The sequence below is a fragment of the Clarias gariepinus genome, chromosome 28 (assembly GCF_024256425.1).
Source record: "Clarias gariepinus isolate MV-2021 ecotype Netherlands chromosome 28, CGAR_prim_01v2, whole genome shotgun sequence".
Lineage (NCBI taxonomy): Eukaryota > Metazoa > Chordata > Actinopteri > Siluriformes > Clariidae > Clarias > Clarias gariepinus.
The window spans coordinates 15,557,491-15,570,219 of record NC_071127.1 but is presented as its reverse complement, the minus strand read 5'-3'; the positions used below and the strand labels follow the sequence as shown (position 1 = coordinate 15,570,219).

Here is a 12,729-nt window from a genome sequence, read left to right as displayed (position 1 = left end):
AAGTACCATCAGAATATGACTCAAGACCACTTGTAAGTATTGCACAGTAATCTAGTATATGTATGTAATATTGTATTATTATATGTAATCTTGTATTGCATCTTTTATTGGGGAGTAGTATTGCAGTTATCATATTATTAATATGGTAAGTGTTAATGTCCTGTTGTGTAACAGTTAGTGAAAAATCCACATACATGTGTGTATGAGTTACAGAGAAGAGTTGTAAACCTTTTTGGCCGTTGGGAGAAAGGATCTCCTGTGGCGCTCTGTGGAACACTTGATAGTAATCAGTCTCTGGCTGAAACTGCTCCTCTGTTCAGTGAAGACACTATATAGAAGGATTGTTCAAAATGGATTGTACTTTGGATAGAATCCTCCTCTTTGCTACTATTTTTCACTTGCGACACCCAGGCCTAATCACTCCCAGACCCTTTGAACAAAGAATTTCCTTAAATAGAACCTGTCTGACAAAGTGAAGCATGCTAAAAGATTTAAAAAGCAATGCAATAATCAATTAAAAAAAATAAAATAAAAGAACTTATAATTGACATGTATTATTCTGGAAAGGGGTTGCCAAGACATTTCTAATGCTTTGGGACTTAAGGAAATCACAGTAAGAGCCGTTATGCACAAATGGAGAAAATTTGGAACAGTGGTGAACCTGGTGAGCTCATAAACGAACCCAGAGCAATATTAAAAAGACTGGGCAAAAATAGGATCCATAGGCGAGTTCCAAAGCAAAAGCCACTGCTCATCAAAAGGACACAAAGGCTCGTTGCACATTTGCCTATACCACAGACTTTTGGAAAAATACATGTATAAAGGACATCATACCATCAGTCAAACATGGTGCTGATAGTGTGATGGTCTTTTGCAGCTTTAGGATCTTGAAGACTTTCCATAATTTAATGCAACAATGAATTTTGCGCTCTACTGAAATAGAATGTCAATCATCAGTTTGTGACCTCAAGCTGAAGCACATTTGGGTTATGCAGCAAGACAAGCACACCAGCATGTCTACCTCTGAATGGCTCAAAAAAGACCAAATTTTTGGTTCTTCTTACAAGGTTTTGCTGTGGCCAAATCAAAGTCCTGACTTAAATCTGATCCTTAAACAGGCCGTTCATGCTCAAAAACCCTCCAATATGACTGAATTAAAATACTGCATAGAAGAGTAGAATTCCTCCAGAGTGATGTGAAAGACTTATTGCCAGTTTTGTTTGATTGCAGGTGTTGCCGCCAAGGATAAACAACCAGGTATTAGGTTTAGGCGCAATTACTTTATTCATATAGGGCCAGGCAGGTTTGGACAGCTTTTTTCCCCTTAATAAATGAAATCATCATTTAAAAACAGTGTTTTTAATTTACTTGGGTTATTTTTGTATAATATTACAATTTGCTTAATGATTTGAATTATTCAAGAAATTCAGAAAATTAGAATATTGTGGAAAATTACAATATTGGAGACTCGTGGTGTCACACTCTAATCAGTTAATTAACTCAAAACACCAACAAAGGTTTTGAAAGCCTTTAAATGGTCTCTCAGTCTGTTTCAGTAAGCTGGCTGGTCACAGAGTGCTATATCCAAGCACATGAATGAATAATTGAATGGAAGGAATAAATGTGTTAGGGAAAAAGTGCAATTATTTGTAATTTTCTGAGAAATAAAAAGAAATAAAGACTTCAAATATATTATTCTGTGTGTAATGAATCTATGTAGTATGAGTTTCACTTTTTAAATAGAATTACCAAAATAAATCAACTTTTGGATGATATCCTAATGTGTTGAGATGCACCTGGCTCTACTGGGCGCGCATGCGCAAATCATCGCAAAACCTTTGTAGGTTCTGGACAGGAAACAGAATTGAGCAGTTCGTCTCATCCGTATTCTGGTTCCGTGACTCCCATAGCCGCTATGAAGTTATATTTACATATATAAAACAAACACCGTAATTATAAATATTTTATTTATTTATTTATTTTTAATTGTAAAATTTAAATACTTTAATTTTTTAATGAAATTAAATTGTTACAATCTGTTTATGTAGATGTGTTGGCGGTCTTTGTTTTTCTTTTATTTCTGATCAAAGGAACGAAATGAAAAAAAGATTCGTTCATTTTGATGAACGAGATTCAAGTTTTATTCAAGGAACCGAGTCACCAAAATGATCCGATCTTCCCATCACATGGTGTGTTTACGCGCCTCGACGCCATTTTACTTCCTGAGAGCAACAAGTACTGTTGCGTAAGTCAGTCTAAGCTTTTTATCTTTCTTGTTTTTCTCATTTACTGTTAAATCTTGTTTCTTTGTCTTTTTTTAGTTAGTGAAATTTGTTGTGGGTTTTAATTATTTTTAATTTTGATAAACATGTTTTTGTCCCTGTGTCAGCCTGTGACGACAGTTAATGTGGATTAAACCTCTTAATATTCGTAGAGTAATAACACATCCTCCCCCAACAAATGTTATATAATGAATATATAAGTCATAAATTATTTTTATTAATCTTTTTTAATCTTGTTTAAAAAAAATTATATTCATGATAAAATTCTGTTAAAGTTTTGCTTTCATTATTACCACCAACTGTACAATTATCTCACTTCACGCTTCCTGTTGTGAACATTATATTTAGATGTTTATAGAGTTTCATTTAGTTTAGTTCCTTCTTATTAAAGCACTGTTTATTTTTTACATGTTTAAATGATCTCTTTTTTTTCTCTTTTTCTTTCTTACCAGATCATCTATTTGTGCATTAATCAAATTAAAAGTGTCAGGGAACAAATAAATGTGTTCTCACACTTTTCCTTTGATTGCGGCACAAGTAGATGATCAGGTCAGGATGCCACCGAACATTAACAAGTAAGTACAGTTGTAATGTCAATTGCATACACAAGTTATAAAACTTTTTACAAACACAAAAATGTGTATATATATTTAGTATAACCTATGAACAAAGTTTAAATTAAATGTTATGTATTTGTTTGGCACTTTTAATAACGGACATCATCATACATTATAATTATTATTATTTACAGATGTGATGGCTTTGAAAGTGAATTAGCTGGACTCTACACAGAAGGTAAATGTAACTATCAGCTGACATTTAATAAGGGTTTTTTACATGCTTAGAATTTTTAATACTTTAATATTATTGTATTAATATGCCATCAAAATTTAATATTACATGTATTTCATTATAATAAATGTATTATACTAATTGCAATGTAATTTTTAATTTCTTTATTTTTTATTTATGCATTTAAGGTGGTCATGTAGATCTTGATAAAGTTGCCAATGTTGTACAAAGGTACAGCGGTACAATAATTCCCCTAAAAAAGCCAAAGAGTTACAGTGTTCGAGTGTGTGGTCAGGATGACACGGTCTATGGTGGAAATGAGGAACAGCTAGAAGCCTGGAAAGATTTCTACCTACCAGAAAGAATGGAAATGGTGGTTATTGGTGCGATTGATGATTTCCCATGTGATGCATTTGGCCTGCAGTTAGTTCTCTTGTTGTGTGAAGACGGAAACATCTATGCTTATGAAGATGAAGTTCTCCACCTCGTAGCAAGAAATGTAAACGAACTGTTTGAAACTGGCCTTACCTTTCCTGGACTAGAATGCTACAGACTGGGGGAATGTTTCGAGGACTATGTGAGAATTCATTTCTAGAATAGAATTTTCTATTTGTTTTGTAGATTTACTTGGTCTATTATGCTTTATTTATTTTTAGACAGAAGAAGAATACAATGAAATCATGGAATCTGATGAAATGAAGAAAATGAAACAGGAGCACCACAATTTCCGCGAAACGTTAGAGCTTGAACTACTGGAACTCCTAGAAGACTCTCAAACCACTGAATTTAAGGTGATGCTCACTGCAAGTAAGAATGACAAAAAATATAAAGATAACCCATTGCAGTGTCCAATGCAATTTGTAAGTAATTTTCATATTTTTAAATGCTCCTTTTTTATTTATTTCCAGGATGAGGAGAAAAGCACAGTCCAGCCTAAGATGAATTCAGACACAAAAGAGTGTAATAAGGTTGTTCTCTACAACATGCAAATTAGTCACTTTTGCACAAATGTACACAATTACTTTCCCAGGAGACTTAGAGCAAGAGGGTACACCCTGTACCCCTGTTCCTTGTTCCATACAGACAGTGCAGGTATTTGGAAAACTCCATTTAGCCTAATCTACATATCTTTTGCCTGTGGGAGGAAACCGGAGTACCCGGAGGAAACCCACCAAATTTGTGGAGAATATGCAAACTCCATGTACACAGACACCGAGGCGGGAATCAAACCCAGACCATGGAGGTGCAAGCCAAAAGCGCCACCGTGCCGCCTTACACAAGAGGCCCATTCAGGGCATCTTGTTCATTAATTGCGGTCAAAAATAATGAATACAAAAGAAAATATTGAAACAGTTTGTACTGTTTTAATTGAGACCTTTATGACTTCTGAGAAGTAATGTTAGGAAAATTAATATCACAGTCCACATAATTTTTTAAGTACTTAATGGTGATTTGATTCAAAACTAAAGGGCGTTCTCTGAAAGTATACTGTATGTACAGTGCATTGCATAAATAATCACTCCCACTCTTGAACTTTTCCCTCATTTTTTCCCACATTTTCATGTTTATTTTAAAACCACACTACAGTGTTTTAAAGAATCGCTACAGTGTCATGTAATAAACATCCCTGTTCTTGGAGGGATCCAGAGTTTAATAAAGGTAAAAAAAAAAAAAAAAAAGAAGAAATAATTAAAACAAAGATTTATTAAAACAAGTCTAGGACATAGTCCTGCAAGTGTATCAATCAGGGTTTGCTGGTTTAACAAATATCCCTTATCAATAACTAAAACTAATGTATTTCATGTTCCCTAAGAAACTCTGGAGTACACCTGCCCATTTATACAATTGTCTAATCAGCCAATTATAAGGTTGCAGTATGAATCAATGAATGAATGATCCTGCAGATAAAGTTTAAGCGCTTCAGGTAAAGTTCAGACAAAACATCAGAATGAGGATAAAGTGTGATCTCCGTGACTTTGATTATGGCTTGGTTGTTGGCACCACGTGGGCTGGTTGATTATTTCAGAAACTGCTGATCTTCTGAGAACTTCTCAAGTACACAAACCAGATCCATGGAACAGCAACTACCCTGCCACAGCTAAAGTAAATCCTTCAATATTTTAGGGGGGAATGTAATCAGGATTTAGAGAACATATAGAGACATTTAGTCTAGAATAATCTCCAATAAATACACAATCTAATATATATTGATTGAACCTGCACATGTACACACTTACATTAGAGCACACTCATAAAATTAGTAGGTCATATTTCCTTAGTATTTGGTAGAATTGCCCCAAAACTGTTTCACTTGGGCCAGATTTTTCAGGTATCCATCAACAAGCTTTCTACAATAGTTTGTTGAATTTTGGCCCATTCTTCTTGACAGAACTTGTGTAACTGGGTCAGGTTTGTAGGTCTTCTTGCTCGCACTCGTCTTTTCAGTGCCGCCCACAAATTGTCTACAGGATTGTGATTAGCGCTTTGTGATGGCCACTGCAATACCTTGACTATGTTGTCCTTAATTATTTTACATAATTTTTTAATAATTAATTACATAATCTTATCTTACATAATTTTTTTTTTCATGCCATCTATTTTGTGAAGTGCCTTTATAATCATCCACAGGTGTGCTACCAGTGAACTCAAATGGAATCAAATAACCTATCAGTAGTTTCTTAAGCTCATAATGAAATCACCTCGTGTTTTCTTTTTGTTTAAAGACACAATAAACTGTGTGTGTATTTAAAAAATTAAATTAATAAATAAACAGAAAGTCTCCCCGCTCAATTCTGACATTTAACAAATGCAAAAAAAAAATATATATTTATTGATCTAAAACAGAAAACATTTAGTCTGATTTAATGTTTTACAGTTTAGAAAAAAATGTCTTTTTCTGAAGTGTATGTAAATATCTGGTTTCAACTGTACTAGTATATGATGCTATCTCACTGTATTGCAGTATAGTAGACTGTTATGTCTATAGCTGTACTAAGTTTCCTGTTGCATTAATTTATTTGCTTACTCAATCACACATCCTTCTTAATTACTTATTTGTTTAGCTCCTTTGCTGTAGAACCCTTCATATTTAATCTACTGAGACCTGGACCCTACTATTGTGTACATTTCAATTTCCCCTTTAGCACTTTACAACTATGGACTCAGATACAGTAGAGAAGTTGTATTTGGGAGAAAATGCCACAAGAGGTTAAAAATCTTAAAACCCAAGCAACACAAATACATGCTGGCAGCACAGCATGGGCCAATGACAATAAAAAAAAACGTGTTTATACAAAAACCTTGCTGGCGTGTGTTAACAGGAAGGCTTCAGACTTCAAACTGTGTATTTGTGTTTCCGGATATGTCAGATAGAACGGAAGCTATCATTACTTTCATAAAGGGTCAATTTTACCACTACCAGAATATGAGATGTATTAACTTTTAAAATATATTATTTTCTGGTCATAAAGACAACCTAAAACAACAATAAGAACATGTGATCATGTGTATCGATGCTATTTCTTTGCTATTTGAGCCATTTTTAAAATTTCTGCTCAGTCATGTTTAGGTAGTTGGTTAAAGTGAAATTCATTTAATCATATTGCTTATTTTTTGCTGGAAAAAAAAGGATATGTCACTCATTACTCTGTGTACTGAGCTTTATATATGTTATGTATAAAACCATATATGTAAAAAACATTAAAACTAATGGCTAAAATGCTTTGAGCTTCAAAGGCTACTCTAAGTGTTATACTTCACATTCCTTAAAGAAGGAAAGGGCATATTAATATACATATATATATATATATATATATATATATATATATATATATATATATATACTTACAGTGGTGTGAAAAACTATTTGCCCCCCTCCTGATTTCTTATTCTTTTGCATGTTTGTCACACAAAATGTTTCTGATCATCAAACACATTTAACTATTAGTCAAAGATACACAATTAAACACAAAATGCAGTTTTTAAATGATGGTTTTTATTATTTAGGGAGAAAAAAAATCTGAACCTACATGGCCCTGTGTGAAAAAGTAATTGCCCCCTGAACCTAATAACTGGTTGGGCCACCCTTGCAGCAATAACTGCAATCAAGTGTTTGCGATAACTTGCAACGAGTCTTTTACAGCGCTCTGGAGGAATTTTGGCCCACTCATCTTTGCAGAATTGTTGTAATTCAGCTTTATTTAAGCGTTTTCTAGCATGAATCGCATTTTTAAGGTCATGCCACAACATCTCAATAGGATTCAGGTCAGGACTTTAACTAGGCCACTCCAAAGTCTTAATTTTGTTTTTCTTCAGCCATTCAGAGGTGGATTTGCTGGTGTGTTTTGGGTTATTGTCCTGCTGCAGCACCCAAGATCGCTTCAGCTTGAGTTGATGAACAGATGGCCGGACATTCTCCTTCAGGATTTTTTGGGAGACTGTAGAATTTATGGTTTCATTTATCACAGCAAGCCTTCCAGGTCCTGAAGCAGCAAAACAACCCCAGACCATCACACTACCACCACCATATTTTACTGTTGGTATGATGTTCTTTTTCTGAAATGCTGTGTTACTTTTACGCCAGATGTAACGGGACACGCACCTTCCAAAAAGTTCAACTTTTGTCTCGTCGGTCCACAAGGTATTTTTCCAAAAGTCTTGGCAATCATTGAGATGTTTTTTAGCAAAATTGAGACGAGCCTTAATGTTCTTTTTGCTTAAAAGTGGTTTGCGCCTTGGAAATTTGCCCAGTCTCTTTCTTATGGTGGAGTCGTGAACACTGACCTTAATTGAGGCAAGTGAGGCCTGCAGTTCTTTAGATGTTGTCCTGGGGTCTTTTGTGGCCTCTCGGATGAGTTGTCTCTGCACTCTTGGGGTAATTTTGGTTGGCCGGCCACTCCTGGGAAGGTTCACCACTGTTCAATGTTTTTGCCATTTGTGGATAATGGCTCTCACTGTGGTTCGCTGGAGTCCCAAAGCTTTAGAAATGGCTTTATAATTTTTACCAGACTGATAGATCTCAATTACTTTTGTTCTCATTTGTTCCTGAATTTCTTTGGATCTTGGCATGTCTAACTTTTGAGGTGCTTTTGGTCTACTTCTCTGTGTCAGGTAGCTCCTATTTAAGTGATTTCTTGATTGAAACCGGTGTGGTAGTAATCTGGCCTGGGGGTGACTACAGAAATTGAACTCAGGTGTGATAAACCACAGTTAAGTTATTTTTTAACAAGGGGGGCAATCACTTTTTCACACAGGGCCATGCAGATTTGGAGTTTTTTTTCTCCCTTAATAACATAAACCTTCATTTAAAAACTGCATTTTGTGTTCAATTATGTTATCTTTGACTAATAGTTAACGGTTTTTGATGAGCAGAAACATTTAAGTGTGACAAACATGCAAAAGAATAAGAAATCAGGAAGGGGGCAAATAGTTTTTCACACCACTGTATATATAAACATACTGGCATCAAAGCCAGTACTACCCCCCCCCCCAAAAAAAAAAGATGAGATGAACAGGTATAAGACAGAAACAAACAAAAATACATTAACAGTAAGGAATCATTTCAGTGACTCGGTGCTTTGAGTCTTGTTCATCAAAATGAACAAATCTTTTTTTGAGTCATTTAGTTTATTTCGTTCTTTTGATAAGAAATAAAATAAAATGTTGCATTTTCAATAAAAAGACCCCCAATACATCTGTACATACACAGGACGTTTTAATTCTGTTTCCTGTGTACTGCACTGCATAGCGTCTATGGGAGTCAAGTGACATAAGAACGAACGACTCGGAGTAAAAGAGTCATTGAGAAAGAATCGCTCAATTCTGTTTTCTGTACATAACCTACAGAGATTTTGCGATGGTTTGCGCGCCCAGTAGAAAATAAACGAATCGCTCTTTGAGACTACTCGTTCTTCTGAGTCACGTTAAAGATTTGTTCAAAAAGAACGAATCGTTTATGAACGACCCTTCACTAACACACAAATCCAGGGCGATTCATGCAAGAAAGATGATTTTCACATTCAAAGTCCATAATACACTCGTCAATTTTAAACATTCAAAACTTCTGTACATAGTTTGTGCATTTGTAAAACGTATATTATAAATATATATATTCATTTTGTGCATGTCAGTTTTTTTGTGAATATATATATTTTTTCATGCACGTGAATTTAAATACGCATGTGTGTCTTTTGTGTGAATTATTAATGAGACAATTTTGCTTCCATATTAAGGGTAAAAGTTGTTTAAAATTAATAATAATAATTATAGCAATGAGTCCATTTTGTTTTATAAATGTTTATAAGTTTTACTTGTTTGACACGAAGGAGTTGAAATGTAGTTTGAGTTTGGCTGAAATTAACTAGTAGGGTTAACGTTAGGCTTCTCCTAAATTTTGTTCCAATGCCTTAAAAATATTTACAAATCAGTAGCGCAGTTTCATGCTACTGCAGGAACATGGTGTAATAGATACGGGGCTCCCAACCCTGGTCCTCAAGGAACCCGGCCTAATTGTTTTCCAATTATCCCTGCCTTTACGACTGTTGGTTACCTGGATGAGGTGTGTTCAGTCAATCAGTAGCTGGAAGATATCGTTTCAAAAGAGATTGGTGTGGGGTATTACCAGGGCAAATCAGCAGTGCGTTTGGTAGGGCAAGAAGAGCTTGGAAACATGCAAAGCAGGGGGCTTTGAGTACCAAGGTGGGTAGTCCCTGGACAGTGATTGTAGAGGTGCTGTTGTAACTGCTTGAATTGACTTTAAAGCGAGATGTTTAGTGAAGGATCTTTTAAATTAAATTAAAAAAAATTAAATAAAAAATCTATTTGTCAAAACCAGTAGCTGTGAAATGCAGCCGATAATAGCATACCAGTATGTTTTAATGATCCAGTAAGTTTTACTGTCCGATGTAGCCTTTTGAGATTTTTCAAAAAGTAAATTACCTGAAAGAGACTGTGAAATGTTAAGCAAAATGTAGGAGGAGCTCAAGAATAACATGGGCTGGCGTCTGTAAACGAATGTTATCATGGATGTCTTCAGTAACTACTTAAAAAATATTTTGTAATTTTAGATTTGCTAAACATGTCCTCTGAGTACCATTTGGTTTTACAATTTTTATATTTTATTTATTTAGTTAGTTAGTTATTTTTACATTTTGAAATAGGTGGCACCAGACCCTCAAGAAGCGCTTACCCCATGTCAACAGCAAGTAAGTAATATTATATGTGGTGTGTTTAAAAGACTAGCTGGTAAAATAAAATACATATTAAGGCTAAGTTAATAAGCATTCAAAGTATGCTGTCAATGTTTGTTAGAACTATAGAGAAACAAGACTGCTAAATGATTTATAATTAAACTGCCAAGCCTAATGTCCAGCATAAACACAAAATGTGACAGCAAGTGTCACATTCAGAAATTTTAGTAGTAATGTGTACAGCTTTGTGAACATTAAAATGTACTGATTTTGCTTCCAGGATTCCAAAAGGAGGTTTTTGCAATGTTGTTCGACCTAAAAGAGGAACTTCACAGAGTAGCTGCCATTGTGGACCCTGCAATTCATCATTATCTATAAAGAGACTGGATTCAGAGAGTGACCTGAAATCCTTTGAAGAGTCAATCAAAGATGAGGAAAAGAAGTCGATCTGCGTAAGTTTTAAATGTGACAAATGGAATGTGTCCCTTTTTAAAATATCATATTACAGATTGTAGTGTCACATTTAAGGTACAGCAACTGTCCAGAGTTGGTTTGTTGGATTGTGTTAACAAAGTAATGAACAGGTATTTATTTCACCTTTTGTGTGTATTGCTGCATAATTTAGAACTAATAGATTTTAAGACAATGGGTCAAATGATCTGGAAGTTATTGGAATAAAAATAATAAAAAATAAATATGCAAAGTAATAATATGCAAAGTCATTGTACACCACCATGCATTACATTGACACAGTAACAACATTATTTATTTAAACTGTGAATGTATATAATATTAATATTATCTGTATTTCAGTCAGACAGTAATTTGCAGGCGGTCCCTAACTTGCGCAGTAGGCGAGGTGCTGTCGCCGGAATCTGAAAACTGGAGCTCGAATAACCAACGTCCAATTTCAAACACTCACCACGGTGGCCTTGTCTTAGCAAACAACTGGCACACCCACAGGAGAAACTATTACCCAACCAGCCAGAAGACATTCAGGGTGAAATTGCAATGTGTTTTTGAGCACACAGCTTATACAGTAGGCACACCCATTAAAATACAGAATAAGTAAGTGATATGACGGCTACAGCGCACAAGGTTTAATCTGGTGCTTTGATTACTGTCTTTGTTCTCCCTGTGTTCATATGGGTTTCCTTTTACTGTCCAAACCCTGCGGATAGGTGACTTTGCTACACTAAAATATCCATATGTGTGAATGTGTGTGCACATGATGCCCTGAAATTGTGAGATCACGATTTACTCATGGCTTATGTCCAGTGATGCTTTTGTCTAGACTATGCTTAGATGATGTGATGCTGCTTCCACTTCCTCTCTACTGATCCAGCACTGCTGACTGTCATGTCCAACCTCATAGACATAAATGCACATTATTCCTAAATTCTAAATCATTTTATATTTTCTAAATACTAGAATCTTATAACCTTACATTTAAATTCCGTAAAATGCTCCTTAGCATTCGATTTAATAAATTTCAAACTGACTATCATTAATGATGGCTCAATAGAAGAGATCTGCTTTAATATTTAGTATTTGAAGACCAATTATAAACTAATTGTATCTATTACAACAATATCTTTTATCTGAAGCTTCCTAAACCTGAAGGGCCAAATACTTCTACTATACTTCTACTTTATTCAAATTCAAATGATTTTTTTTAAATTCATTCATTTTTTTAATTATTTTAAAAGTTTACTGATCAATTGTTTTAACTTTGGACATTCACTTAAGAGACTGTCAGTTTGATCAATTCAAGGATGATACTTTTGCAAGGAACAATGAAATGCACAAAAAGAATGCATTTGTTTACTTGTGCAAAACATTTACGAAAAAAAAAAAACAGCCATAGTGAGCAGAAAAGCATCTCAGAATGCACAACATACTAAACCTTGAGATGGTTTAATTGCAACAGCATGAATACCACACCAGGTTTTACTCCTGTCAGCTAAGAGCATAATACATTGGTCTGTAAAAAAAGAAAGTTCTCATTATTTATTTGAATGCCAACCTTGGCAAGCTCCATAGATGTTCTTTCGTTTTTCTTTTCAGTGCCTCTAAATTTTCCATCAGTGTATTTACTCGTGTTAGTTGGTTATTAAAAAGAAGTTTGCTTAAACACTGATTTACTTCTTCTTGGTTTGCATCTTTTAAATTAAACAGCTCTTTACATTTTAAACATGGACATTATTTCTTTATAAACATTGTTTTTCAGTCTCTAATGTATGCCTGACATCCTAATGACTCTGGGAACGTTAGACCATCACCAAAACCTTCTGGAGTAAATGACATGATTGCATGAGATACAAACTCGTGCCATGATTCAATACAAGACAGGGCGATCATAATTCTCTTTGCATTGCCTTTTCTGCAGAAAAGAGATGCCCCAAAATATGTCAGTGGCGTTGAATCTGAAATGGAACCTGAATCAGAACACACACAGATTACAGTCG

At 34.7% G+C, this 12,729-nt stretch overlaps 1 protein-coding gene across 2 annotated transcripts; it reads left to right on the top strand.

Moving 5' to 3' along the window:
- Window positions 1–2,214: 2,214 nt before the first annotated feature.
- LOC128516068 (uncharacterized) lies at window positions 2,215–6,808 on the top strand. 2 transcript variants are annotated; one of them, XM_053490367.1, is made up of 6 exons: window positions 2,215–2,245; window positions 2,735–2,857; window positions 3,034–3,077; window positions 3,263–3,651; window positions 3,731–3,865; window positions 3,983–6,808. In XM_053490367.1, exons 2-6 carry the CDS (start codon window positions 2,784–2,786, stop codon window positions 4,382–4,384), a joined length of 1,044 nt encoding a protein of 347 aa, XP_053346342.1. In that variant the 5' UTR covers window positions 2,215–2,245; window positions 2,735–2,783; the 3' UTR covers window positions 4,385–6,808. The 2 variants fall into 2 exon arrangements, with proteins under 2 accessions (XP_053346342.1, XP_053346343.1); XM_053490368.1 differs by having other exon boundaries at window positions 3,731–3,881; window positions 3,983–4,189.
- Window positions 6,809–12,729: the final 5,921 nt, after the last annotated feature.